Source organism: Rutilus rutilus, assembly GCF_951802725.1.
Source record: "Rutilus rutilus genome assembly, chromosome: 7".
Classification (NCBI taxonomy): Eukaryota; Metazoa; Chordata; class Actinopteri; order Cypriniformes; family Leuciscidae; genus Rutilus; species Rutilus rutilus.
In genome coordinates, this window is record NC_140221.1 from 3059551 (window position 1) to 3085573 (window position 26023).

The following is a 26023-nucleotide window of genomic DNA, read 5'->3' on the forward strand; positions in this document are numbered from 1 at the left end:
TAGACCATCTATGAGACAAAGAATAATTATGCAAGATGATAAACAATGATGTGTTTCTAAACAAATTATATCTTCATCATATCCAGTGACCTTTAATTGATTACGGACAAAAATATTTAAAACTTGGAAGATTCTGGCTAAGTATTATTATTGCTGTTTTCATTTTTATTAATGTTTTTTCATGTAATGCAGGGATTCCTAAAAGTTTTATCATCCGAACCGCTATAACCCAAAAGATTTACTTGAAATACCCCTGAGATTTTAAGTCAATATTTTAATAATTGAACAACACATTTGCATGTTCACAATTCTCTGATGTTGGTTAATGTGTATGGCTCAAACAGCTTTCTTAGGCCTTTGAGTAGAACTAAACAAAGCCATGCCAGTAATGGCCGATATCCCAGCAGGGAATGTAGGGAATAGGGCACGCTTTCAGCTCATGGTTTTATAACGTGGTTCATGACTGGCTAAACCAGGCTTTACTACTAAACAGAAAATCCTCTCAAAAAATCTGGTTGGAGAGAAAGGGGCAGTAATTTTGACTTGGGCAACTAAGCTTTTTAAGCTAGTTTTAATATCAGTGCTGTACTTTTGGTAGCTAGCCTACTCATACACTTGTCATCAAACTTTATTAGGGTAAAATTATGTCAAAACCGGGGACATTTTTACTAGTAACAATTAAATTGTTGATGTCAAGAATTCATATCCTGGGAATTATTGAATACTGCTAGCCATATCCTGAGACAGTAGTGATGCACAACAAAGGCGTGATAGCCTGAATATTTGGCAACCCTCATTTGCACTGCGATGCGGGAGGAAGACATCCGCCATTTTAAAGCAGACAAACACGCTCAAAGCACAAAACATTTAATGGTGTGTCACATTTTCTAAAATATCGACGAATTAACATATTAATTAAGAACAAATCTAGAGAGAGAGAGAGAAGGGGGGCCCATTAAAGCGTGTTTAATCCACGGGGGCTGAAAATGTCTGTCGACAGGAGAGATGAGAAAGGTAAAGCTTTTCTCTTTTTTTTTTACCTGTAACGTTAGCCTAGCCACAGATTTGTATAACAAAACCGTCACACGTGTTTTATTTCTAATTATATAAACTATTAGCTGTTGGGTATTAATTAAGTTTTTAGTTTTAAAATCACCCACATTCTTCCTAGACATTGATATGCATTTGTTGAGGAATCATAACAGCGATCATTAGCTTAGCATGATGCTAACGTATCATGGAGGATTTTGTTTATATGAGTATAGTTTTAGACAGAAACATCTATTTTTATTTATTTGACGTAAATGACATATTTGCGGTTACGTTATGCATTTTGTTAAACACATTATGTAACTTCAATATCTGATGTCTCACAATGGATGAGTTAGCCTACAGTGTTTGCACTTACACGTTCAAGGGAACAGTTTAATATTAAACATCACTTTGGCTTTTTTGCTGATTTAATTTGAATTGATATTATTATTATTGTTTTGTATCTGTATTATATAGTGACGAGTCTATTGTATTTAAAACTATATTGTAATGTTTCACGTTGGTGCGAGTGACCTATAGCATGCCAATATACTTAAAACTAAAATGCAACATTTGTGTGCTTTTATTTCCAGATGGGGAACTGAATGTGCTGGAAGACATTTTGACTGATGCTCCTGACCAGGATGATGAGCTCTACAACCCTGAGAGTGAACATGATGTTAATGAGAAAAAAGGTACCATTTTAAAGCATTGACCGGATCAGATTTTATCCTCACTGCATCAAATTTTGACAAACTATTCATACTTGTAAGCTAAGTCATTTTGCAAGTGTTCAGGTTTTGTTTGTTTAGGTACAGTAGTATCAATCAAAAATATTCACACTGAGCTGGACTGTCATGTTCAAGTAAAAAATGGACCCTTCCTGTTTTTTTTAATGTAATATTGCAGTGTTTTATCTGTGCACATCATTATTGTTTTTAAAATCATCCTCCCTGTAATCTTTAATTAAAATAACTAACTAATGCAACAGCATATCTGATGTTTACTGGCGCGAGGGCGGGCCAACCTGTCACTCACATGAAATCAACCAATAGAAAACACCATCAATCCAATCGATTCCCTATGGACAATATTAAGTCCTGCCCCACATTTTTTCTTGTTCGTGAAGCTATCTCACTCACCACAATATGGAACAAAACACTACTGCAATTTCCATTTCATGCTAAATTTATATGTCTGGCTCTGTTACCACATTAACTGCTCGTTTACTCTATGCCTCAGGGTCTAAAAGGAAGCACGAACGAGGAGACAGCCAGGATGCAAAGCGGCTCAGAGCCTCAGGACACACTACCAGACAGCAACTAAAGAGAGCTGCCACTTCTTCTGGATCAAACAGCAAAAAGACGAGCAATCCCAGAGGAAGACACGCACCAGAAGACATCTATGATGACAGAAAGAACCATACTGGAAGAGGATCCCGGGCTGATCTGCCTAAAGGATATAGTGAAAAAGGCCTGTCCCGCAGCAGAGACTCCCAGAGACGGATCAAACCCCTGCTGCCTGAGCTGACAGAGGTGAGAGAGGATGGTTTTTGTATTAAGATGGATCTAAAACCAATTATCCATTCCTATATTAAGAACAAATGGCAAACAGAATGGGATCTAAATGAACAAACTCCGTGAAATCAGCCCAATGTTGGACCAAGAAGTTTCTGTTAGTGCAAAGCGGCTCAGAGCGGCATGACACCGGTCTCTGGTGAGCTTTTAAATGTAGTTTGGCTAGGGTTGGGAAACATTGGGAATCGTATGAAATTTTCCGGTTCCGCCTTACGATTCGGTTCCATAAAAATGATTGAAACAACTAATAAAAAATAGTAAGGAAAAAAATGCACAATACTCAACTCAAACAATCCTTTTTGTGTTTATTCCTTACACTTGTCAAAGGAGTTTAATAGACTGTTAATGTCAACATATTATTTAGCCGCTTTTGCAAAAGTAATTAACAATTTTTCTGAAGGAAAATCAACATTTCTGCTTTCTCTGGGAGATTTCGGGACCTCTCTGTATCTCCAGCAGTGGAGAAAACCCTCTCAGAAGGGCTAGACGATGCTTGAACACACATGTAAGATCCAGACAGGTGAAGCAGAATATTTGTTTTTAAATCGGTTTGAATGATTGATTCATAAAGACTCATTACTGGATGATTCAGCGTTTTTGAACAAACCTCTTGAATGAATGATTCAATGACTCATTATTTTAATAGTCACTCGTCGCCACCTAGTGGCATAACGATGTAATCGATACAATCGTTATTTGAAACAACTTTCAAAAGGTGATTTACTCTATTTTGGTCGATACCGTAGACATCAGTGTTTATATCCAAACTATACACTTTTAGTACCCTGGTAATCCAGAGTTCTTGCGAGAGCACAAGTTGAATTTGCTCAGCGAGTTACTCTGGTGTCGAGTAATAATGATAAATATGCCCCTCGATCTGAGCTGCACCAATCACATCGGGTTATCTGATATAGGCGAGATGACGACAGCGCTGTGACGTCGAAGTCATTAGTAAACATTGCAAGATGGCTATGGATGAATACTAGGGCTGGGGTAAACGATTATTAATTAAACGATTAGTCGGGCGATTATTTTATCGATTAGTCGACTAATCTAACGACTAATTGGAATTATTTATCCTGTCTGTTATTCGCATATCTCTGTCGAACCGTTACTCCGATGGAGTTCAAACTCGACAGCTGTCTGGGCACGAGTAAGTGCAGTGCCAAGTTTGACGTTGTTTGGATGAGAAATGCAAAAGATATGTTAAATATATAGGTAAAAGAAGCACTTAGAAGGTTGTGGTTTAAAAATAAACATTCTGACATAAACACACTTGTCAGCTACAATGTTTACTTCTTAATAATATAGTATAAATGTGATAAATCCTTTTTTTTTATGCAATTAATCCATTGAATCAATATAAAAGTTATTTTTCACATTGAAACTGTTGAAAATACACAACAAAGTAAGTTGATCCACATATGACAGCCTCTGAACTCGGTCTAATCTGGACTAAACATAGGCTACATTCAATCAGCCATCGCTAAGAAATACCTTCTGAACGACGGCGACCTTCTTTTTTGACGGCGATCAGCTGTAAAATGGCTTAGGTCCTGCTCGGTTTTCGTTGACTTTGAGTACAAGAATTGAAAGTTGTTTAAAAGATCCCCTGGGGTTAACGTGTCAGCATTCGACAGAAGTTTGACGCTGTCGTGTGAGAACAAGCAACAGTCGGCATTTCTCTTCCTCCCGCGTGCCTCATCTTCTTAATCTCCTCACGTAAATGATTAGATTTCGATGGCTTACGTTTCTTCCCTACGGCAGAATCCACCACAGGTTCATCAATGCCGTCAAATGTATTAATTTTTTGGTTTGTTTGTTGATCAAAAAGTGCAAAGTAGATAAGAAAAACTAGGATGCCGGGTGTCAGAGCGCCACCGTTACTGTTTACAATGCGTGGAATGGTGCTCTGTGATTGGTTGAGCGGATTTATGGCATTCTGCAGAGAAAGGAGACTGGCGTTTGTCGCGGTTTGGAAAGAAAGGGAGAAAACATGGCAGAATAACACGGCGGGCGGTGTGTGTGTGGCGAGCTGTACCTCCGGGAATGGTGCAAAAAATAAATAAATAATAAATAACCGCTACGACGCACCGCTACAGCACTAATGAATACCAGTTGTTTGAAACGGCTTTGGCCGCTACAATGAACGAGTTAGACTTGGCTTTTTATCTAAAACAGGAACAGAAGACGCCGCTCGAATCCTTCCTTTGCAAGAAGGACGTTTTGCCGACCGGATACGGCAAGAGTCTAATCTACCAGTCAGCTCCGCTGGTAGCTAAGCGTATGGGGTTTATTGTTGTGATTGGTCATAGTGTTATCCAATTGCGTGCAGTGAGATTTTCAAATGCACGCTTGGTGCCGCCCCTCGAGCTGGCCGATTTTCATTAGTCGACGCCAGACCATTAATCTTTCAGATTTAGGTCTGGATTTCCAGGCTACACTTTTAGTACTTCTGTGATCCTTTGAACATTACTAATGATACTGTGTGGTTGAAAAGACTGTTTGTGAAGCTGTTTCATACTTATACGTGACATCTGCTCTCTCTGGATCAGCGACAGCGCAAACAAAGATCTGAATGGACCGGTGTGATTTTGTCAAAGGGTTAAACAGACAAATGAGAATCGTTGTCATTTAGGAATAAGATCACGTGGGTGTTTGAAATGAGAGAGAACTTTTAAAGATTAATCATGCAGCTCTACTCTGTCTCTCTCTGCATTGATATCTGACGCAAAGCGAGTTAAATGAGTTACTTTACTACATTAATATTCATGAGGTGAGACGTCGCTATTAAAGGATACGCTCCCATTGCTTTGCCCACACATCGGACCAGTCGAACAGTTTTCGGAACCGGAATCTCGCATGGTTCCGGTGTTTTTCAGAAAACACTGATTCTGGATAAGAACAGATTCTCAGTTCCCAACCCTAAGTTTGACCGAGACTAGTACTGCGTTAAGTGATTGATGAGACTACAGGGAACTACACTAACCTTTTCCACTGGTGGCACTTGCGCTACTAACTTTTTCAGTTACTGGCGCAAAACATGATTTGGTCGCACAAATTGTTTATAGTAAGCCGCTCTGGATAATAATGAACAATAATGAAACTGTATTGCATACAGATGTGCTTTTTTACTTGCCATCTTTTAAACCACATGCCTTCTTGTTTTTGTTTTCTTTAACATTAGTTGGGATAGATTTACTGCAATAGAAAATACAGTACACAATAAAGTGCCAAAAATGGATTTCAACATGCTATGGTTGGCACAGATGGGCAGACTCCTGAACTCTTAAGTAGTGATGCACCGATGTGAAAATTGTGGCCGATATCGATAATAACCGATATTAATATTGCTGTTATGGCCGATATCGATATCTCTGTATAGAAAACAAATTTACTTATAATCAAATAAAGAGATATTTTCCAAAACATTTGGAAATTATTTTTTATTATAATATTTCAATTATTATTGAAACATTATTTTTATTTTATTTATTTTTTTACTTTAGAAATGACTTATGTTGGGCACCTTTACCTGTGTGCAAAATATGTCACACATAGGACACACATGCATTATATAGCATTGAATTGTATATAATGTGTGCTGGTCAACTTGTCTAAAATTAAGAAACCCCTAGAAAACAGTAAAAAAAACAAATAAAAAAAAAAACAGGTGTACAATAAAGATAGGCTACTTAATTTATTATTCCAATAACCAAATATGATACTAAATAGCACAGGGAAAAGAGCTTCTATTTGTGACGTGCTGTCTTTGCATTTGAACATTGCGCATTTTAAACAGGACAGGCATTAGCTGCATAAATGTTAGTAAACAAACATATTTACAGAAAACAGTTGACAATGAATAGACAGGAGTCCAATAATAGCGTAACGAATCACGTATTCTAAAAATAATATCAAGTAGGCTAAGTTTGACGAATCCGACATATAACGAGGGCTGTGTTGTAAAACGTCCGTCATTTAACGAATTTTAAAAACATGGATGGATAATACAATATGCTTTCCGACATTTTGACAGAAAAAAAAAAAACAAGCAAGAACAAAATTTAAACTATAGCCCGTCAATTTTCATTTTACAATTATCTTCTCTCTCTGTGTGCGCGCGCGCGTCCGTATTTGTGAGAGAGAGAGAGCTCGCGAGTCGCGCAGATACAATGGTATGTTTTAATCTAAGTAACGGTCGCGGGGCTGAAGCCAACTGATGTATTGAATGCTCAGAGCACGTTATAAAACGTATTCTTAAAATACACATTTCTGTTTTAATAAATGCTCATAGTAATTCATAGCATATTGCCTAAAACATAGGTACAAAAATAATCAGTGATACATTTGCGACCCATTAAAAATTTTGGTCGCAATGGCATTTCAAAAGGTCGCATATGCGACCATTTTGGTCGCAGTGTAGTTCCCTGGACTAAGATTGCTCATGTTTGAGAATTACACGTACATGCTACGTGTGCTCAAACTTGCTACGCACACCATCTGATCGCAGACACGTTACATCAGACATACTCAGATTTGTATTTGCATCTTCTTGATGGTTCTTTTACTTCATTTTTACCATAATTTCAGTGTCTAATGCCTGGTTCAGATTACGTGATTTTAGCCCGATTTTGGCACGATCCGTTCAACGTAGGGTGTCGTGGGGATTCGTAAATGACAACGGCCGCCGGGACGCAAGATTCAATTGTAATGTGTCGTAGTGGACGACAACCAACACCATGATTAAAAAGACATTGTTTAATTTTTTGTGAGTGAGCGAGCGAGCGTGCGTATGTCTGCGTGTGTGAGACGGCACGCAATGACTAGTCGGTAGTCTGGCATGTTTCTTGTCCACGACACAAGATTTTAGGAGTCACTATCGCATAATCTGACACAATGGCTATCGTAACAGACAAAAAAATGGTGTAATCTGAACCAGGCATAACTGTACCATAGTTACCACAGTTACTCAGTTAAAAAACATTTAAGTTATATTTTTAAAACTAATCATTCGTCATATATGTTGCATAGCAAGCAGGGTGTGTAATACATTGCACTTGTTTTCAGAAGATGCGAAGGACCAGTGAGGACAGTACAGGCAGAACCAGTCGCTCCTCCAGAGAGGAAGAGCCTCATTCAGAAGAATACGTGACTGGCAGCTCCGTGGCTTCCTCTGAAGGAAACTGCTCTGACGTCGAAGAAGGAGCCATGCAGGAGGAAGGGGAAGAGAAGGAAGTGGAGGAGGAGGAAGGGGATGAAGAAGAGGAGGAGGAAGAGGAAGAGTATGAACTGGAGGAAGAGGACCCACAGGAGGGAAACGAACAGAATGACTACGACACTCGCAGTGAGGCCAGTGACTCCCAGTCTGAGTCTGTGTCCTTCTCGGAGGGAGAGTCTGTTCATTCAGCCTCGGGCTCAGAAGCGTCAGGTATGAGCTACTGAAGTTTGCAGGCTGGTTAGATTAGATTATTTGGGAAAAAAAACGTCTTTTGTGTACAATTCTCACAATTTGAGATGTGCCGATCGTAATCCCCATGCTCATGTTGTTGATGTTCTCTGGTAAGTTGCAAAATCCTCTGTTCCAAACACTAGTCAGCCGCCTCAGTCTACATAAATCTGACTGGTTTGCAATGTTAAAGGGAAATGTTGGATTTAAGAAGGTGTTTGAACACGTGTCCAGAGTGTGTGTGTAAAACAGCCAGCCTATAATGGTAAAAATCCACATAATTCATAAACAGTCTCTCCAAAACAAAGAGTTTCAGATTTCCCCCTACTCTTACGTAAGCCACGCCCATCACTTGGTGATGAAGTGCCCTATTAGCTTTTGGTGCGTTCAAGTCATCTCGTATAGATCGTATTTACGAGTTGAACGCACATGAACGCCTCCACAATGTCGTAAAATACGAGTGGGAAGCTCTGGATTTTCTTTAAGCCCCGATCTTTACGAGTTAGGTGTGTGTGTCAGTGAGAAACAAGGCGGAATACCACAATACTTCAAGGTATTTAGCAGTGATATTGTCAGGCTTTTCTATTTACAGCGCAGTAAGCTAATTGCCTGCACTGAATATGATAGCATTATAAAATAACAATGTAATATGTAACGATAAAGTTGGCTTCATAAATGAACTAAAAACATAAAAAAGCAAATATTTGTTCTTCATTTTCTAGAACTAGAGTTTAAGAACCTTGCAGTATTTTTGTGTAATTGATTAAGAGAAAGTACACTGCCATCTTACTCCGACGAAAGTGACTTGAACACACCTGCCGTCGTAAACACGACTTCCCAGGAGGACTTGAACGCACCAGTAGATCCCGCCCTGAGTGAGCCAGTTGCTTTCTAAAAGTTGTATCTTCTTCCTGAGTCTCTCTATCAGTTTCCGACTCCGGTTCGAACATGTAAGGCTGAACACATCACTACTGACAATTTCTAACATTTTGGCTGCTTGACATTCTCCAGTTTTGTTGTTGCCAGAGTATCCAAAGCATGAGCCTTCTGGAAAGGTGGCCGGGAACAGCAGCTCATTTGCATTTAAAGGGACACACACGAAAACTGTGTTTTTGCTCACACAGGGACAAACAAAATTGTGCTAAAACTTCACGGACAGATTCTGGGGACACCAGAGACTTATATTACATCTTGTGAAAAGGGTCATAATAGATCCCCTTTAAGGGAATATTTCTGGTTCAATATGACCACCTGCTTTCAAGCTCAGAAATGGAAAATGCCATAAAAGAATCATAAAAGTGATCCGTTTAAATCCCAATGTTGGCTTGACGTAGTATTTTTTTTTCATGGGGTTGGCCATTCAAACACTTAATAGTCCAGTCATTTTATGAAGAAAAGGTTGAACAAATTGCAACAGAAGCAAACTCACCTGATTTTGTATCCTCAATATGTCCTGAGTAAGAAAAAAAAAAAACCCCGAAGAATCCCATTAGGGGAAAGTTTCGAAAAAGACCCAAATATACCCTATTCATACGCCTATTCTTTTTCTCACGTGAATAGGGTAAAAATTTTAACCTTTAGATATCACCATGAAAATGACTGAGTTGATGGTTTCTAAAGTACTTCTTCCTGCCTCTATGTATTAATGCTCATGGGTAACCTAAATGGGTTCCATTCAGACCTTAACATCAAGTATTTTACTGTTATATGTCAACAAGATTCAACAAGACATTTTCACCTGGCTAGACCCAATGTTTAGATCTGTTGTGGTATTTATGCAAATTAGCATATACGTAATTAGATCATGCACCGTTTGTCCATGTTAACAAACAATTAAAAAAAACTTGTAATACATTTTTTGTTTGTCTTGATGTAAGTAATCAACTCAGTAATTTTCACGGTGATATCTAAAGGTTAAAATTTTTACCCTATTCATGTAAGAAAAAGAATGAATAGGCGTATGAATAGTAGGGGTGTAACGATACACAAAACTGACGGTTCGGTACGTCCCACGGTTTTGACGTCTCTGTTCGGTTCATTTAGGTGGAGTGGGGGGTTCAGAAAGCTAAAATTGCTTCTTTTTTTTTTTTCTTCTTTTTTTTAAACAGTGCTTTAATTAACAAATTGTGTCCTTGTCTTTAAATTAATTCAATTACAAGTAAACGTTTCGCAAGGATAAAAAAATGTATCTGCTAATGCTGTAAACTATATAGGAGCCCTTACTTGCACATTACTATAACATTAAAGCTTAACAACAGAGCCTAGACTTTTAGCCTAAATTCAGTTGCTATTTATTTTTAGATATAATAATAATAATAATAATAATAAACACTCAAGTAACAAATTGTATGAAAACATGTAAACTGCACATAAGGCAGTTTTTTACATTAACATTTTTACTCTAATTTATTATTGAAATATAATCATTTACACAGTTGCTGTCATTTTCATGACAGATATTTTAAACATACATTAAATAATCAAGATGTCATTAACAGGTTAAGTCAAATATAATATATAGGCTAATATAGTGCATTTATTTAGTGAAAGAGTTCATTTCCTTAGCAAACCAACAAGCTGTGGGCACTGAATGACTTGCCTGAGGTAAATAAAGCTATGTGAACGTTGACGTATTTCCGCTGTTGAAACACTGATTGAGTGATTACATGAGTTATGATGCCTTTCAGTAAGTATACTGTATCTTTCAACATACCTTCAGGTGTCCATTCATGTTTATTCTGTAACTGAGGAAGAGAATATCATTACACCCCTAATGAATAGGGTCTTTTTAGGGTTTTCTTTGGGTCTTTTTCGAAACTTTCCCCTAATGGGATTCTTCTGGGCTTTTTTTTTTCTTACTCAGGACATATTGAGGATACAAAATCAGTTGAGTTTGCTTCTGTTGCAATTTGTTCAAGGTTGACCCCCATTTTGGCTGAAAATGACTGGACTATAAGGGTGGCACAGAAATGGGCAAAAACAAAATACTGATCTATTTTACCTCGATTAACAACATCGTTGCTCACAGTAGGTCTGTATTTAAAGTTATCGTTAAAAATCTATTTTACTTCCGTAACCCGACTGTTGCTGTTTCTTTGTCTGTGAAGCATTCATGCAGTGCTACCAAATAGTTTGGCCAAAATTAGGCAACATAATTTTGCAGCTCTTTTGCAGTCGCCTTCAAATCACGAGTGCCTTTATGATGGCCACCGCTTTGCCTAGGTTGGCAGTTCTCTGGGTTTTGGAGCAGACCTGTTCATTAAAGAGGTCCCACAAAAATATTACATTTCCTGCTTGCCTTGCCCCACTTGTTTTCTTACCTGTGACTGGTCAATCTCATGTTGTTAGAAGTTTTCACTTCGGGTCGCTACCTGGCTGTGTTCATCAAAGGACAGAAAAACTATCTGACTAGAAATCGGAGCGCAAGAGATCTCAAATAATCCTTGATATTCTAACATAAGGGACCATGTTCTCCCATTTACTGTTCAGATGAGGAAAGCAAAGCCAAGAAGCACGCTAGAGGGATATCACCAATCGTTTTTGATAGAAGTGGAAGTTCAGCTTCTGAATCCTATACAGGTATTAAATAATCCCTTAACCGCTCAATAACAACATTAATAGTTATGGCAGTAATAATACTAATAAAACTGTTCAAAGTCACAGATTTCAGATTAGGATTTAGTCGCTATTGGAGTTCGTTCAGCAGCAGTGTAACCTGACTTGCCTCTGCTCTGGCGGCTTTCAAAGAAAAAGCAAAATTAAGTATAAAATTATCTAATGGATAATGTACAGTCAGCTCGTCATTATTGCAAAATAAGCCACGACAGGGTGGTCACCCTCAAGGGATTTATTTTGTGATAAGGACCAACTTGTCTGTATGTCGTCACGCTTTTTACTAGCGGTGTGAATCGTCACTGGTCTCACGATTCAATTCGATTACGGTTATTATGTCAACGATTCAATTCTAAATCACGATGCGTTGAATTTCTCAATTTTACTTTTATCTGCTCGGAGAAAGCACTCTTCCTGAATGTAGCAAACATCAAACAAAACTTAACTCTACACACAGCAGACAACCGGAGCATTTAGAACTAATAAACACTAGTAAATACTAAAAGCGCATGAAACTGTCAAGTAGTGTACTAAAGTTACAATAATGCTCGCACACGCACGCAGTAAATGTTAAAACAGTGGGTGCATTTTTTTAAAACTCGCTTTTGTGTTTCGCCTCCCTCCGCCATTTTATGCTAGCGCGAGATGCACACATGTGCCGAATGATGTCAGGGAAATGCCAGTAGGCTATAATCGATTATAGTCTGTTACATCAATGCAGAATCGCCCACGTCCGCATCACAATCTATCATAGAAACTATTATTTTCAACACCCCTACTTTTTACGTGGCTACGTGAATTGAGTATAAATTATGCAAGAAACCCCAATTGATCAACTGGGACAGCTTAAATGTTTAACATTTTCAGAGAGCCATTTTAAAAGTAATAATCTGTTCCTTAGAGCAGTAATAAATACTTAACCGTTGTTGTAATGGTAAGATTTAGGCTAAAATTGGATTGTGAAGGCCCCAATATACTCACAGCGAAGTTCTTTTCCGTTCTTTGCTTAGGGGTAAAAAGTTGTTTGAAAAACCTGAGAAATATACTATTAGTGAACATCCCGACGCTGCCCAGGCTTCTCAGAGCAGTGTTTAGATGAATGTGTGCTGCATGCTTTCCTCTCAATAACAAAAACAAACACAACAAAAATGACAACAAATGAAACCATAAATGAAACAAAAAATAACAACCATGAAACTGTAGTCAAGAAAGCATCCGATCATAGTGATGTGGATGTGTTAGCACAAGCTCAAGTCACGTCATGTTTATTTATATCTCACTTTATACAATCGATTTCCTTGAGGGCCACTGTCATGCAGAGTTTAGCTCCAAAACATCTGCCTGGAAGTTTCTGGTAACCATGAACGCAGGTGTGCTTAATTAGGGTTGGAGTTAAACTCTGCTGGACATTGGCCCTCCAGGAACTGAGTTTGACACCCAACAGTTTTGCCATATTAAACATGAAAAAACGATTAGAATTGCTTCTACTATAAAGCAGCTCTCCACTGTGTTCACGTTTTCACTCGCATCTGACAGACTGAACAGAAGAAATTAACCGGAGAAGATTTCCATGTCAAAGGAGGCGGAGCCTCAGAGCCACGCCCACCTATTACATCATCACCATGGACCAATGGTAGACGAAGGTGTTTACCAGTCGGAGTGAACCAAAAACAAGCTTTTTTTTTTGATTTTGTTCGAAATTGTCATACCAGTTCGTTATTTAATTTTAGCTTGAAGTGTATCAGGGCCTTAATTGTTGATTGGCTTAAGTATAAATTGACTAAATCTTTGGTGAGGCAGGTCAGATTACAGATAGCTGAATCCTTCTGATTATATTTTTACACACCTGATGGCAACCTGAAATAGTGTGAATTTCTAACAACTAGATTTTGTCTCGCTAATCATATACCATGATGTAAAGCTTGTGGGAATGAATCTGAATGATCTTTGTTAAATCCAGTTGTGCAGCATTGGCGTGTTTCATGATCTGTGTAGGACCAGTCAAAATCATGGACTGCCAGCAGTTTCTGTCTGCATTTTGAGCTGAATGTTAAAGCCTGGTGTCTCTCTTGACTTTTAGGGTCTGAAAAGAAACATGAAAAACTGTCCTCTTCTGTCAGAGCTGTGAGGAAGGGTAAGAACATCTCACACACATTCAGATAATGTCTGCGTATTTAATTGTATTGTCATGTCTGTAATCTCTAGCAGTAATATTTTTTTTTTTTTTACGCAGTGAATCCTGTGTTTTTTGTTGAGAGTTTCAGAGTTTGTGAGCCCTTTAAAAGTACCTAGATTGTTAAATTGATTTCTTATCAAATGTGGCCTGATCTTAATCCAACTCGCATGTTGAAGACATTAATTATTCACACCGCTGGCTGGTAAAATTAAGTTAATCAAAAACCATAATATGATCTGAACCATGAGTTTGGTGATCCGTTGGACCGCTTGCGTTTGCCAATATGATATTAGTACAGTATCACCTGAGGGTGCTCTTGCATTCATTTGAGGGTGCTTAGCATGTGACATTGTAATTTTTTACCCATGTTTTAATTTAACAAAAAATTATTTGTGATCAAACATTAATTGGAGGATCCCCTGCAGACTCCCTGGTAGAAGAACCGTGGTTTAGCAGATATGGAGTAACATATACTGAACAAAATTATGAAATTACTGCACATTTTAGAGTGGCCTTTTATTGTGGCCAGCCTAAGGCACACCTGTGCAATAATCATGCGGTCTAATCAGCATCTTGATATGCCACACCTGTGAGGTGCATGGATTATCTCGGCAAAGGAGAAGTGCTCACTAACACAGATTTAGACAGATTTGTGGACAATATTTGAGAGAAATAGGCCTTTTGTGTACATAGAAAAAGTCTCAGATCTTTGAGTTCAGCTCAAAAACAAAAGTGTTGCGTTTATCATTTTGTTCAGTGTATTTTATATGTGCCCCCTATGTCTTATATGTGCAATGTTAAAACTTGGGGGAAAATGTGGAGACAAATGTAATCAGTTTGCAGAGCCTCTAAACTTCTGAACTACGTGTTGACGTGTACCTCTAGCTGAACATTAGCAACAGCATCCGTTCTTTCACATTTAGCATTTTGTTTACACAAAACTAAACTGACCAATCTAAAATTAGCTTCAGGCAACTTGCCTTTAGCAAATTTATTTGTCATAACATAAATCGTTATTTTGTTGCTTTACTACTGAAATGTGATGCCTCTTGACACATGTTCTCTATGCAAAGAGTTGACTAACTGCTATTAAAATTCGTTGTCTATTTTCAATATTGGTGTTGCTGCATCCGTGTACTGACTAGTGTTACTCCATTTTGTGACCAGTTTCATAATATGCTTTTCTCCCCTTTCGTCTTTTTTATTTAAAGATCAAACCAGCAAGCTGAAGTATATCCTGAGAGAGGCCAGGTTTTTTCTAATTAAGAGCAACAATCATGAGAATGTTTCCCTGGCTAAAGCAAAGGTGTGCCACTCACAGCCCTGTTTATAGTTTGATTTAAGAGATTTAAGAGTTTAATGGAAGCTTAACCCAGTTAACATGGCGTGCGTTCTCTCTTCACAGGGTGTGTGGTCCACTCTGCCCGTCAACGAGAAAAAACTCAACGCTGCTTTTCGCGCTGCTCGAAGTGTTGTGCTAATCTTTTCAGTTAGGGAGAGTGGAAAGTTTCAAGGTATGTCTTAAAAAGAAAAACTTCCATAAGGAAAACCAAACATAAATGGACAATAAACCCATAAGAAACAATTCAAGGAATTAGAGCATGTGATTTGCTATGATTTAAGAGGGACTTGTAACCTCAAGAGTGCCAATAACACTTGTATGTTTTAGTTCCTGCACAGTTCTGTGGACCGCCATAAACGTTTTGATTAAGAACAACAGCATTGATGCTTGACACATAAAAGCGGTGACACACCAAGCCGACAAAAGCTGACTTTTGTTGCCTCGTGTCGACTGCGTCTCGGCCAAAATGTTGTGCTTGAATACGCCAAGAGGACTACAGGCGAATGTCAACTAGCATGTGTGTTCTGTGCCTGCGTTTAAGGAAATAACTGTCTGTATTAGCAGTCTATATTCGTCGTTTTAAAAGGGAAACCAAACTAGTGCTATGTTCAGGCCTAAGGTAAATGTGGCACAAATCAAAAAAAAAAAAGTTTAATGTGACTATTTTTGTCATGACAGTGTGAATGGCTCAAACCACGTGGAATCTGATCTTTTCAATTCTGACTTATGTGGTGTTAAATCTGATACAGGTCAGATGTTTCGCAATGCGACAGTCATATCAGGATTCATGTGAATTTTACCTCATTCAACAGCAACATTCAACGCTCATGCGAGCCACTTGTTATCAAGACAGTTGTGAAATGTGGTGAAGGACCGTGATGTGTCAGAGCTCAGAGTATGACAGTGACAGCTCTATATACAAGCAAACATGAGGGCCCATATCATAATGCTAAAAACTTTTTTTTTAATATATATTCTTGTCTTCGTTTTTTATATTGCCCGTGCATAAATTCGCTGGCGCCCGCGGCAGATCACACCATCAATAAATGCTTACGTTAAGGTTCTCTGTGTTTACTTCCGTACGACAGCGTGCTGCGTGATGTCTTTTTATCATTCTTTTGTGCATGCGGGTTATGCATGTTAATATTTAACAATATTATTGATCTGCCTGCATTGACACCATTATATGAGAACTGAACTCAGCTGGACGATGACATCACTGTTTTCTCCAGAGCGGCTGTTTAGATAAATGAACTAAATTAAAGGGGTGATGAATTGAGAAATCAAATTTTTCTTGTGCTTTTGACATATAAGAGGTCATTATACTAAAATAATTAGTAAGTTTCAGACCTGAAAACTTCCTTGTTAGTCCAATAAAAGCTTGTATTGACACCAGGCACAGCGAACGACAGGTTTTTCAAAGTGGGAATCTGACGTCAAAGGGTATCAAACACCGCCTCCGCAGAGGATGATCAACACCTGCTTCAACACTGCCTGTTTAGCCCCGCCAACCGATTCACGCATTACATGAAACTCATTATATTATGCAACACTGTTATCCAATCATAGCCGTGGGCGTTTACTTCCAAGTCTTCAATGCGGCACGCCCATAAAAACCGAGCGTTTCAGGAGCTAGGCTCAAAACCAGGGTAGAAAATAGCCTATTACTTATTCATTTTTATGTTTTTGAATGTAAAAACCAAGCGAACGTCATAAGTTGACCTCAGACAACAATATAAAAAAACTTTAAAAAGCCAGTTCATTACCCCTTTAATAACTTTTTTTACAACAAAAATTAACCAACACTGAACTTACTTAAGCTGTACTATGATGCTATTTTCAGCTGTACAGCCAAACTTTGTTGAATTATTTTCCTGTTATCTCTGTAAAGCTGCTTTGAAAGAATCTGTATTGTAAAAAGCGCTATATAAATAAAGGTGAATTGATGACGTGCAGGAAAGTTCAGGACCATGATCTGTTGACACTGGAATCTGATATTGGCCACATTTAAAACAACAATGTGAACCGCTACAAAAGAATTGGATCTGAGCAATAAATCTGAATTGAGCACTGAGGCTCGCAGTGTGAACGTAGCCTAGGACTGCAGATAAACAAACCATAAACAAAGCAGCGCTTGCTTACAATTTTGAATATCAGTCATGCTGATGACTTTCTTCCTTCCAGACGAGGCTCATGTTGTTATGAAAATATTTGTGCATTGGCATGCTCTGGAAAGATGACATAAAATTCTGTCGGTGCTGTCTTGACTTCTTTGTTCGCTTTCATCACTTTGTGCACTAACTCGTTCGCTTAGCTGAACAGCCAATCAGAGTGAGCTCTCTCTCACCGACGCCAACGGATCCTGATTCAACATGCTCAATCGCTCAAAATACCCCAGACGATGTCCAATTAGTGCCGACAGTTCGGAAACACGCTGCAAAAACTGGGTCAACCATCGGCTTGGTGTGTCATGGCCTTAATAATATCATTGTCTTGTAAAATGCCATAATTTTAGTCTGTTGCCCATAATTTCTGGTTACATGCTCAAGGCACAACCATATTCATTAAATCCACATCATTTTCCCTTTACCTGAGTGAATGGAAACTCATACGAAGTGGCTCAATGCAGGTTCACTTAAGGATGTGTGTTTGTGTTTCAGGTTTTGCTCGACTCTCGTCTGAGTCTCATCATGGAGGTTCTCCCATTCACTGGGTTCTGCCCGCAGGCATGAATGCCAAGATGCTTGGAGGAGTCTTCAAAATTGACTGGATTTGCAGGTATAAAGCCATGAGAAAACAATATCCCCGTCTGGCTTGTTTGTTGTTCGTTTACAATCGAGCTATTGAGGTTTGTTTTCCTTGTTTAAAGGCGGGAATTACCTTTCACAAAAACTGCTCACCTCTCCAACCCGTGGAACGAGCACAAGCCTGTGAAGATTGGACGTGATGGACAGGTTAGCCGTATTATCACGAAATTTCTTTTTTAACTCCTTTTACTTGGTTTTATCCATTTGTATCCATTGATTGGATTGTAAGAAGAGGATGTTATACCAGAAGGGATCCATTTTTCGCAGCTTTTTTTTTTTTTTTTGCAGAAAAATATTAAAGTAAGTTTCCAGAAAAAAAGACACACACACACATTAGATTTTTATGGCTGGAAATTTCACATCTATAACCTAACCCTGACAGCTTTACATTCACACACAGTTTTGCTGGAAGTAATGACATGAAGCTATTGGTCTGTACTTATGAAAACTGAGGGAGTACATTTTAAAGATATAAAGTATGTCTTTTCTCTTTTTTTAAAAATGTTACAAGCACTACAGACTCTGAACAAACATCGAGGGAAATCAAAGGTGTAATTAACGCTATATATGTGCCAACCTTATTGATGAGACCAAACACTAACATGCACTAAGACCGCAATATTGATTTCCTGTTGATTTCTCACTAGCCTCTCATTCCATTGGCTCTTTAGTAGGGGTGTAACGATACTCTCATGTCACGATTCGATACAATATTATTGCGATACTCCAAGACATATGGCAAAAGGTTAACAAAAAATGAACTGTTGATTAAAATGCTAAATTTGGTGTTACATTGTGTGTGTAAATGAACAGGATTGGACTTGGTGCTGGAAACCCCAAGCACAGGACAGTAGAGACACCAGAATAACAATATTCATAATTCTGAAGCTGAAAATACAGAATTATTTTAGACGAAAAAGCTCTGTCACTCACGAGATATATTTAAAATAATATAGGCAACTTTTTACTGGTAACATCAGACATTTGGCATTATCAGAACCTACAAATATTCCCCCATTGCATTATTATACATTATATAGTAGTTTAATGTAGTACTGACACTAAAACTCTGAAAACTTGAATTTTTTCACACACCGTAATTTAAATTTTGGGTGAACAATACACAATATGTATTGTCACTATCCACGATACATATTGTTGCATTTTTGTATTGTGATATATTTTTACACCCCTACTCTTTAGTCCCATAGACGCCAAGGAATATGCTGTTCATAAAGACAAACGTTAACGTTCTTTCTTTTCACTGTCCCGCATGATCACTTGGACCTCTGCAAACGGCCGACCGCAGGAGATCGAACCAGACTGCGGGACACAGCTGTGCATGCTCTTCCCACCTGACGAGAGCATTGACTTGTATCAGGTCATTCACAAAATGCGCCACAAGAGGAGGATGCACTCAGAGCCTCGATCTCGGGGCCGACTACCCCACAGAGAGCCCGTCCCTCGGGACGTGGGAAGGTTAGAAATGTTCTTTGGACTGATAGTGCGCACTTGTGTCCCTGTCACCTGATGCGAAGGGAACAAGTGCGTTTTTGTTATTTTTCCACCTTCGTCTTCATCGTCACTTGAGCGAGGGTCAGAGAAGAGCAACGAACCAAGCTGACCAGAGCAGACCGGACCGGCTGCGGCTTTTGTGGGAAAGTCACAGCATAAATCCTGCGTGCTATTGTTAATTTTGATGGTTAATGGGAGCTGAAATGGTGTAACGATTGACCTGATATGCCTGTTAACTGTTAACAACTTAAGGTCTAGTTAACTTTTTAGTTGTAGCACTGAGGTCTGTTTCTTTCTGTAGATGAGACTGTGTTTAAATTTGTTCCCAAAGCCTTTTCTTGCAGGAGTGTCCATGGGGGATAGAGCCAGTCAAATTTGGGACTCTTTTAAAAGGAGCCTTAATAATTAAAGAGAAGATGGCACGTCGATTTGAGGGGGCAGAAAGCAGTCGTTGTTTAAAAAAAGCTGTCAAGAGGAGCGTATTTTGGGACTTCTTTGATGGTTTTCCTGTCCAGAAAAAGCTCCGGTGTGTGCTTGAGAATATAGATAGTTGAAGTGTGCGGGGGTGTAGCGTCAAAACGGTGAAGGAAAGCATGAAAACAGAGAGGGAGAGACAGGGAGGGAGGGCAAAAAAAGCTCCTGGAGTGAGTAGTCGTCCCGTTTGCAGTGCATATGGACTCGAATCGCACCAGGGACTGTCCCTATAGAGCACTGCTTTACATGAACTCTGTTCCATACCACAGTGCTCAAAGAAAGGCCCCAAAAAGGACTTAAACGCATCCTTACTTTCTCCAGACAAACGTTTTGAGGAAGTTTGTCAATTTACACGTTGTCTGGCCAAAGCCCCAACTGATGGACTCCAGTTTGGATGCATTACATGTGTACACGTCCCTCCCCTTTCCCCACCCTCTTTGTTACAAAAAGCCCCTTCCTCTCAATCGATGGGATGTTCCAGCTGGTGGTAGGTAGGCGGTTTGGACTAAAGATGGTGTAAAATGATGATGCCTCCACCCTTCCCTTCTTCTGTGTTTCTCTGAGCCCTCCATGGACTGAGTATCCCCAAGAGAAGGGTTATTTCCAGATGTCTGGATCTTCTCTTGGTCTTTTTGGTTTGCTTTGCAATGGACTGCACCACTCCTTATCACTCCCCCCTTCTTCTGCTTTACCAGGCCCTCCCATTTAAAAAAATGTGTTAAAGCATAAGATGGACTTTTATATGAACTTTTACTCTTTAAAAGTATTTGCCAACGTTAGCAGTCACAAAACTACAAGAATGCGGTATGTCACACTCTCAACCAGATTTTTATTGTTCTCCACTGTAGATACTGTTGTTTTTGACATTGGGTTTCTCACCATTTGTTAGAATGACATTTTCACTAAGGGCACCTATTTATATTGAGTATGTGTTCGAGTAGAGTTTAGGAACAGTCTTTCTAGAAAGACTCATCAAAAAGTGTTTTAACAATCCCTCATGGCACAGTTTGAAGGCATGTGGGGGTTTTTTTTGGCTTCAGGACACACAGCGAAAGCTAGACTAAGTCTTTATACAATTCTGAGCAGGGCTCTACTGTTACACTGTTAAAGTCCAGGACTATAACATTAATGCTAACTTCTATACATGTATACTTGGTACTTAGATGGTTTTATACGCTTATAAGCAAACTATCTGATATCTTTGTCAAGTGATAGGCAGTACGAAATAGTAGCGGCTTTGACCGATCAACAGCTGGTATCCAAAAATATATTGGTAACATAACTTAAATTAGTCATTTAATAATTAAGCACTCAAATATATTAATCACACTTTATTGACATTCATTGCTATTTGGATGTCATTGGCTGGTTTTTGTTGTTTTACTTCCAAGTCAACAGAGAAGTGCGCTTTGGTTTTTTGTTCATTGAAATTAAGCTGACAATAAGCTGACATATCTCTAATATAGAGATTATACTTATTTCAGTTAGTTGTCATGTCAGCATTTCTTATTTCCGTGTAAAGTTGAATCACGTAAGTTACTACCTGGAGATAAAATCAAAACTAAAGCTGAAATAAAAATAAAGCCTAAATGGTGAAAACTAATACAAATGACAAAAAATGTAAGTAAAATTTAAATGAAAAGCTTATTCAAATTATTAAATTATATAAATAATACTAAAATGACACTGCACACAGAATGTTTTAGCTTTCAAAAACAGGTAGATGGAGCACAACAGAACCGGGTTGGGGAACTTGACAGGACAATGTAATGTGAAACTCATCCTACCAGACCCTGGCCAAAGCACAGTATCCAGAATGCTCTGCGAACGTCCCGATGTTCTGTCGTTTCTCTGTTGACTTGAATGGAAGACAGCCAAAGTCATCAAATGCTCCATAAAACAATTTTCCAATTGGGTGAGATGCATTGGGAGGTTTATTCTGATGGTGTTATTTGAGTTGATTTAGGTGTCTGATTTCACTTGCATGGGTGTGCAACAAAGATTTTACATTTGAAGGTGGTGAAATACTCACAACGTAGAGCTCTGCTGAGGATTGAGCAGTGAAAAAAACACACATCAATGTGGCCTTAGTACTAAAGGACTGTTCTGGGTTCAGCTCTAGCAACAGCATTTGTGGCATTGTGTTGATTTACCTCTTTTGGTATCCTTGTTTCTGCGTTACATGCACATGATGCTGAAATTGAAGCATTTCCATCACACTCTTGTGGCTTTACTCTCGAAACTGCATTTTAATGTTTATTGATGTTTATCTAAACATCTTACTGTAGCCATTTCTTTTTAAAATGAGCTCTAACTGTCACCTGACCCCAATCAGACATCATTTTTTGGGGTGTTTGTAAGAAGAATAACTTAAAAATCAGTCAGGAATGGAACAATGCAGGGGTCTTGAGATGCCACTTCGTAAAAACACAACAATGCTGTAAACACGATGGCTGTGGTGACGGCTGTACAGTAGATGAATTGAAAGACTTAAGAGTCAGACTTATGCCAATAAAAGCACAGCTGCTTCAAATATCAAAAATTAAACCATTTAAATAGAAACTAGCCCACTAGCCCTAATCAACATTTTTCCACAAATGCTGAGAGTAGATTGTTTTGAACCCAGACTATTGTTTTATGTTAATATGCAAAAAAAATATTGTGTCCTAGGTTTGTGTGAATGTACAGCACTTTCTTACAGATGTGTTTTACTTGACGTGTCATGCAGTTTAAGAATTAATTTAGTTGCTCACCGAGTATTTTATCATGAACTAAAATGAGATTGTACAGTGAAAAAGAAATCCGCTAAAATATGTATTCCTGTACACACACACACACACACTGTTAACTGAAAGAAAAGTGTTGTTGACTGTATGCTTCATGTCTGTCTGTTTTCTTAAATCAGTGCCATCTTTCACATTAATGTACCTGATTTACGTAGGCGTCGTCCTGAAGAATATGACATGCACAACCGGAAGCGGCCCAGGATTGATTACACTCCAGAATTCCCCCAGAGACCAGGTCAATATCTGCAATGTGTAGCGCTCATATTTCCTCTGTTCCATGGTTTCTGAAAGAACGAGAAGTGTTTCTTCTACCCGTGTTACGGCTCGAGTGACTTGTGTTTTAAGGGTTGTACCGTAGGTCAAACTATGGCATCTGAACTGCACCCTGAACGTTTGCTCTTTTCTTTTCTTTTTTTTTTGGGCCAAGATTGTTGTAGCTTTTGTGTTTTTAAATCAAATTGTCGATTTGTGACTTGGTTTTATTGTTGGTGCTGTTTTTCTGTCGTTGGTGAAATCTGTCTCATTTTCGCTGTCCGTTTAGGTTTTATGCAGGACCCTCGCAATCAGCCTGTGGACAGGTTGGTCTCGTCTTTCCCTCATCATCCTGCATTTCTAAATGGTACATGTGTTATAACGTCACGTAATGTCTCTTCACAGGCGCTTCACCGGTGTTAGGAGAGATGTGTTTCTCAACGGAGTAAGTTTGTTTTCTTGACTTTTAAGTCAACGTGAAATGCCATTCACAACCCGTTTTATTGATTAAAATCTCCTGTAGAGCTAAATTTTGATGATCAGAAGAAAATGTGTGTTAGAGACTTTATTTTATCCATTGGAATATCATTGAATTGGAAGAAGTCGGCATTACGTACCAGAATGAAGCTGTGGAGTTGAAAAATAAGTGGGATTCAAGCCAAAGTAAATTAGTTTCAAGGGACTATATTTTTGTTAGATTATGAAGACAATTTTTTTTTTTTTTTTATTTGGCTGGAGGGGTAATAACATGCACTATATGCACAGTGACACCAGGAACGCTCATTCAAAAGCCAATAGGCTCAACTTTGGTTGACTTGAATTCCCAGCTTGTTTTATTGTAGTTGCTAATTAACTTTCATCAAGTCATGAATGAACATATAAACATTATTAACCCTTATTTTCTTATTTCTAGTCCTACAACGACTACATGAGAGAATTCCACCACAACATCGGGCCTCCACCACCATGGCAGGGAATGGTGAGATTGACTGTATTCCCTGGGGTTTCTGAATCTGTTGTTCTGGTCATCCATTTGTTTAAATTCTGACTTTTTTCTTCTTTCTCTCTCTTTCCTGAAGGCCCCATACCCTGGTATGGAGCACCCCCCCCAGCACCCGTACTACCAGCATCATCATCATCCTCCTCCACCGCAGGCCCACCCTCCTTACTCCGGACACCATCCCATGCCCCATGATGCCCGCTTCAGGGAAAAGAGGGTTGTTCGCTCTTTCGCCTCCAGTTTGGTAAAGTTTAGCCACTTAAAGCGGCTCGAAAGCTACCTAGGGCTGGGCGATACATCGAATATTAGCGATATGATTGTGATATTTTTTTGCTGACGATATAGCATTTAGGGAATATTGTGTTTATCACAATAATGTATTTATATGGATAACATTTTTCGTATGGCAGCTGCTTTCAAACGCTTCACACTCTGTGAAAAGCATCAGATATTTCTATTAACAACGCGTTTAGCAGCGTTGAGCATTATAGCCAATCACAGACATTTCTGTTGAGTGCTGAATGCAATGACCAATCAGAAGCATGTAAATTGGTCAGTGGCGCATAATGCCAAATCGATACTATCACAATACTTGTGTGCCAAATCAATGTATTTTGTAAAAAAAAAGAAAGGAGTTTTCTTTTTTTAACACTAGACCATGGGAAAAGTTTGAATCATACACTTAAACGGACTGTATATATTGAGTAATATTTACAAAAACAGTTCATATCTTTCTGAGTTTAGCCACCCATAATATTAAATATCACATTTTTGACTAATATCTAGATATAAACCATCGATATCGCCCAGCCGTGTACCAAAGTAGTGGGAACTCCTACTAGCAACCCAACACTACATGTCGCCAGTCTGTGAGTGTTGGGTCGACTGGCTAGACTAGCTCACTAGGTTTTGGAACTGAGCCGGTGTGTGTGTTTTTTAATGTTACGTTTTTTGCTTACTCGTACTTTCAAACTTTTGTTTGGCAGCATGACTACGATATGCGTGTGGACGATTTCCTGAGACGAACACAGGCCGTGGTGAGTGGACGCAGGAGTCGCCCGCGCGAGCGTGACCGGCAGAGAGAGCGAGACCGACCCCGGGACGGGCGTCGCGACCGAGAGCGAGAGCGCGGCAGAGAACGTGATCGCGAACGAGAGCGAATTCGAGATCGTGAGAGGGAAAAAGAGAGGGGCCGATACCGGAGATAGGGAGAAGTGCTTTTAAACCTGTTTTTGTTTTCTTTCATTTTGTAGATAGTGTGTTAGATTTAGCTTTTGATTATTCTTTTTTTTTTAAATAGTTAATGTTCATCAGAAAGCTGAACTGAATCTTTCTGGGCATTTTTTTTAATGTTCTTTCAGTCCCATGCCATTGTTAGCATCATGCATGCAGTGCATTAAACTTTAACTGTGAAACCAAAAAGCATTTTTACCCTTTTCTTTTTTTTTTATAATTGGTTCTGTAGCTGGATCAACATAGTTGAGATGGAGCTGCTTTCCCCTTTAATGTTATTTTTGTTTCTTTTTCCCCCCTTGCTTTTGGATTGTGAGCAGACTGTCTGTTCTTTACGTGGCTATTGCAGTTTTTAGGTGTTCGCTAACACTGCGCCTGTCTTTGTGATTTCTGTTGTACATTTAAATAAGGTCATCGGTGCCAGTATTCCAAAGCACTGCTCAATATGACGGTTGTATCAAGTATGTTGCTTTAGCTTTAGCTTTGTCTGAAGCCAGGCCTGTTTTCTAGTGTTTTGATTGGGAAGTGGGTAAATATTCCTACACTTGCTTCCTCTAAGTCAAAGGATAAATGTCATGAAGGTTTGTAAAATGACTTAAGCCATTTGTTCTGTATCTGTTGGATACTATATGGATACTTTTTGTACAAAAAAAAATAAAAGAAAGTGAATTGCTGGTGTTTTACGTTTATATGAATATAGCATTCACTGAGTATAAAAAAAAAAACTTCCTTCACACTAAGCTTAATATAATACTTGTATAGTGAATT

At 38.8% G+C, this 26023-nt stretch overlaps 1 protein-coding gene across 3 annotated transcripts; it reads left to right on the top strand.

The window, feature by feature from the left end:
- Positions 1-799: 799 nt before the first annotated feature.
- Positions 800-25929, top strand: ythdc1 (YTH N6-methyladenosine RNA binding protein C1). 3 transcript variants are annotated; one of them, XM_084414280.1, is made up of 16 exons: positions 800-1014; positions 1626-1727; positions 2275-2567; positions 7680-8040; positions 13751-13804; positions 15058-15152; positions 15252-15360; positions 17849-17966; positions 18058-18142; positions 19305-19474; positions 22926-23005; positions 23312-23348; positions 23428-23467; positions 23936-24001; positions 24102-24266; positions 25009-25929. In XM_084414280.1, exons 1-16 carry the CDS (start codon positions 987-989, stop codon positions 25228-25230), a joined length of 2025 nt encoding a protein of 674 aa, XP_084270406.1. In that variant the 5' UTR covers positions 800-986; the 3' UTR covers positions 25231-25929. The 3 variants fall into 3 exon arrangements, with proteins under 3 accessions (XP_084270406.1, XP_084270408.1, XP_084270407.1); XM_084414282.1 differs by having other exon boundaries at positions 24102-24239; XM_084414281.1 differs by having other exon boundaries at positions 830-1014; positions 7683-8040.
- The last annotated feature ends 94 nt before the right edge of the window (positions 25930-26023 follow it).